We start from the raw sequence: 2,466 nt of genomic DNA on the forward strand, positions 1-2,466 counted from the left end.
ACCTCGTGTAAAAATTATATTTATTTAAATATATCTAAGAAGAGAAATTTTTATATTATTAATCAATATTTTAAACAGAATATCCCCTTTAAAAAGTGGCGCGTTATAGGGCAAAAAAGGGGGGCAATTCCCCACCCCAAACTAATCTTTTACGAGAAAATAATTCCCACCGACGTCAACCTAATTCAAATTTTCCTTGGCTCCACCAAACTATAAAGTGCCTTAAACTTTATTGTTAGCGCCTTAACTATATTCATAAATGAAAGATGAATATATAATTAATTAATTAAAACAAATTATCCTGTTTAAAGTATCTCAGAATCTATGATAATTAAATATAATTTTATATGTTAATTATGTATTAAGAGGAGGTATTAATCTACGATTTCTGTATGATGGTAAGTAATGGTTTATCATCTCTAAAGTATTTTCAAAATTTATCCATGAGTAGGGTCAGTTTACCTGCAGATTTAACAAATTTCTATAAAAATAAAGGCGTTATTACAGATTTAAATAAGAAAAAATTCCATCCTTGCTTAAAAAACACCCCCCGAACTTAAATTTTAACAAGACATTTACGAGAAAAAAAATATAATAATAATAATAATATAATTCCGTGTTTTTTTAATTGTTTACACCTCGAAAATAATGAAAAATAATTATCAAAAATTTTATTAATTATAAGTATGAATGGAATGGAATTGTTAATTTGCATAAATTACAATTCTGGCGTTATCAATTATATTTTCGGATGACACGTCTGTAAGTTTGACCGTACACAACGGAATAATTACGGCGAAACCTGTATAAACCGGACACGACTTCATCAGGTTTAACACAGGTTTAACCTAAGAATTCTTCCCGTTTAGCAAGGATCCGTTTTGGACGGATTTTACTGCATATATTTCAAGTAAATAATATATTTAAAGCGTATAATTTTTCAGGTTTAATTTTAATTTATGCTGATTTAATTTAGGAAGTAACATTTACGAGCTTCTATTGTTTTTTTTTTCTTATGTAATTTTTTTTTTGAAGGAGAAAAGCATTATTTGTTTAACAGTTACTTCATCCATTAAAAGAAGTAGGGAAAATAATAATAAAAAAAATGATTAATGACTTCCATTTTCTTGTAGGTGTTAGACAAGAATTACTTCTTCACGAAGCTGCAATCAAAAATGATTTGGCTGTGGCCAAAAAACTCATCGAAGCCAAAGTAGATGTTAACGCAAAGGGTCACGTAAGTGTTGTAAATCTAAATTTGAAGACAATTTTTAAAGAATTTTCAAAGAAAAATTATCATTTTTGTAGATGGATCGCACACCCGTGCATTGGGCGGCATCTAAAGGACATTTAGATATATTAGCAACGTTAATACACGCAAAATGCGACATAGAAGCAACGGATAAGGTAGATTTTTGTCATTAGTTTAACATTAAAAATTTGATTTATTATACTCCAACTTCGAAATTTTATTGCTGTAAATTTATAGTATCGTTACTTCTGTAGAATAAATAGATAAAAATTGGATTTTTGGATACACTCGTAAATTTTCTCGGTCATACGAAGTAGCAGTAACACATAAAAAAAAAAAAAAAAAATTGACTTTAGTTGTTCGTAGCAGATGAACGTTTTCCCAATATTAAACACAGTTATTTTTATAAATTCTTTTTTTATTTCTTTCTTTTAAACCAAACTCTTTTGTTGTTTGTATCGTAATTCTTCAAAATGTTTCATATTTCAGTATGGAATGCGCCCTGTACTAATGGCCGCGTGGTTCGGTCATAAAGGAGCAGTGCAATTGTTAGTCGAAAATGGAGCAAATTGTAGGGCAGTTAACAGGGTAAAACTGCGTTAAATATTAATTTATTNACGTAAATTTCGTAACTAGAATGGACAGACTTCTTTGCATATAGCCGCCATGAATAATTGTATGGAAATTACAGAGAAATTAATTCAAGCCGGTGCAGATGTAAGCATTAAAGACAAGGTAAGATACTATTTTTAAAAAATATCTATTAAAATTGTACAAATTTAGATATATAAAACACATTGTTTTATTTATAGATGGGTCGTACGGCTGTTCATTTAGCTGCTCTTAAAGGACATCACCTAATCCTAGTCAGATTGTTAAGAGTGGGTGTAGAAATCGACGATAGAGACGAGGTAAGAACTTACTGTAATATAATAAAATGTGATTTTTAAAGATTTTACCCACTTTAAAAATGGCAAACGTTGCTTGAGTTGATTGCCTTGGCGAGGAAAGTAAAAAGAAAAAAAAAAATAATCATGAAATGCAGTTTTTGTCTTCAATCTTGTTTTGTGATTGATGGAAGAGGAATTCGATCGCTTACAACATTATCCTTATTTCCGATCATTTATTTTACTTGTTTCTCATTTTCTTCCAATCAACTAAACTAAAATTAATCATTTTTAAAGTGTTTTAACTTATATAGAAAATCTAATTGG

At 29.0% G+C, this 2,466-nt stretch overlaps 1 protein-coding gene and 1 long non-coding RNA gene across 2 annotated transcripts; both read left to right on the forward strand.

The window, feature by feature from the left end:
- The first annotated feature begins 1,066 nt into the window (after window positions 1–1,066).
- LOC111617471 (myotrophin homolog) lies at window positions 1,067–1,855 on the forward strand. The gene is made up of 3 exons (XM_023358752.1): window positions 1,067–1,237; window positions 1,309–1,407; window positions 1,742–1,855. The coding sequence occupies exons 1-3, from the start codon at window positions 1,106–1,108 to the stop codon at window positions 1,853–1,855; spliced, it is 345 nt and encodes a 114-aa protein (XP_023214520.1). The 5' UTR covers window positions 1,067–1,105.
- A 20-nt stretch (window positions 1,856–1,875) lies between these two features.
- On the forward strand, window positions 1,876–2,169 carry LOC111617472. Its single transcript, XR_002755422.1, has 2 exons — window positions 1,876–1,987; window positions 2,065–2,169. It is a non-coding gene; the product is annotated as an uncharacterized LOC111617472 (long non-coding RNA).
- The last annotated feature ends 297 nt before the right edge of the window (window positions 2,170–2,466 follow it).

The sequence above is a fragment of the Centruroides sculpturatus genome, unplaced genomic scaffold (genome assembly GCF_000671375.1).
Source record: "Centruroides sculpturatus isolate CEXI.00-Female unplaced genomic scaffold, Cexi_2.0 scaffold6345, whole genome shotgun sequence".
Taxonomy (NCBI): domain Eukaryota; kingdom Metazoa; phylum Arthropoda; class Arachnida; order Scorpiones; family Buthidae; genus Centruroides; species Centruroides sculpturatus.

What these genes read in the sequence shown, in the direction of transcription:
- LOC111617471 (XM_023358752.1), top strand. Translation starts at nt 1,106, where the DNA reads ATGATTAATGACTTCCATTTTCTTGTAGGTGTTAGACAAGAATTACTT. An exon ending in ATGTTAACGCAAAGGGTCAC is followed by an intron (nt 1,238 to 1,308) that starts GTAAGTGTTGTA and finishes TCATTTTTGTAG; the next exon opens with ATGGATCGCACACCCGTGCA. An exon ending in ACATAGAAGCAACGGATAAG is followed by an intron (nt 1,408 to 1,741) that starts GTAGATTTTTGT and finishes TTCATATTTCAG; the next exon opens with TATGGAATGCGCCCTGTACT.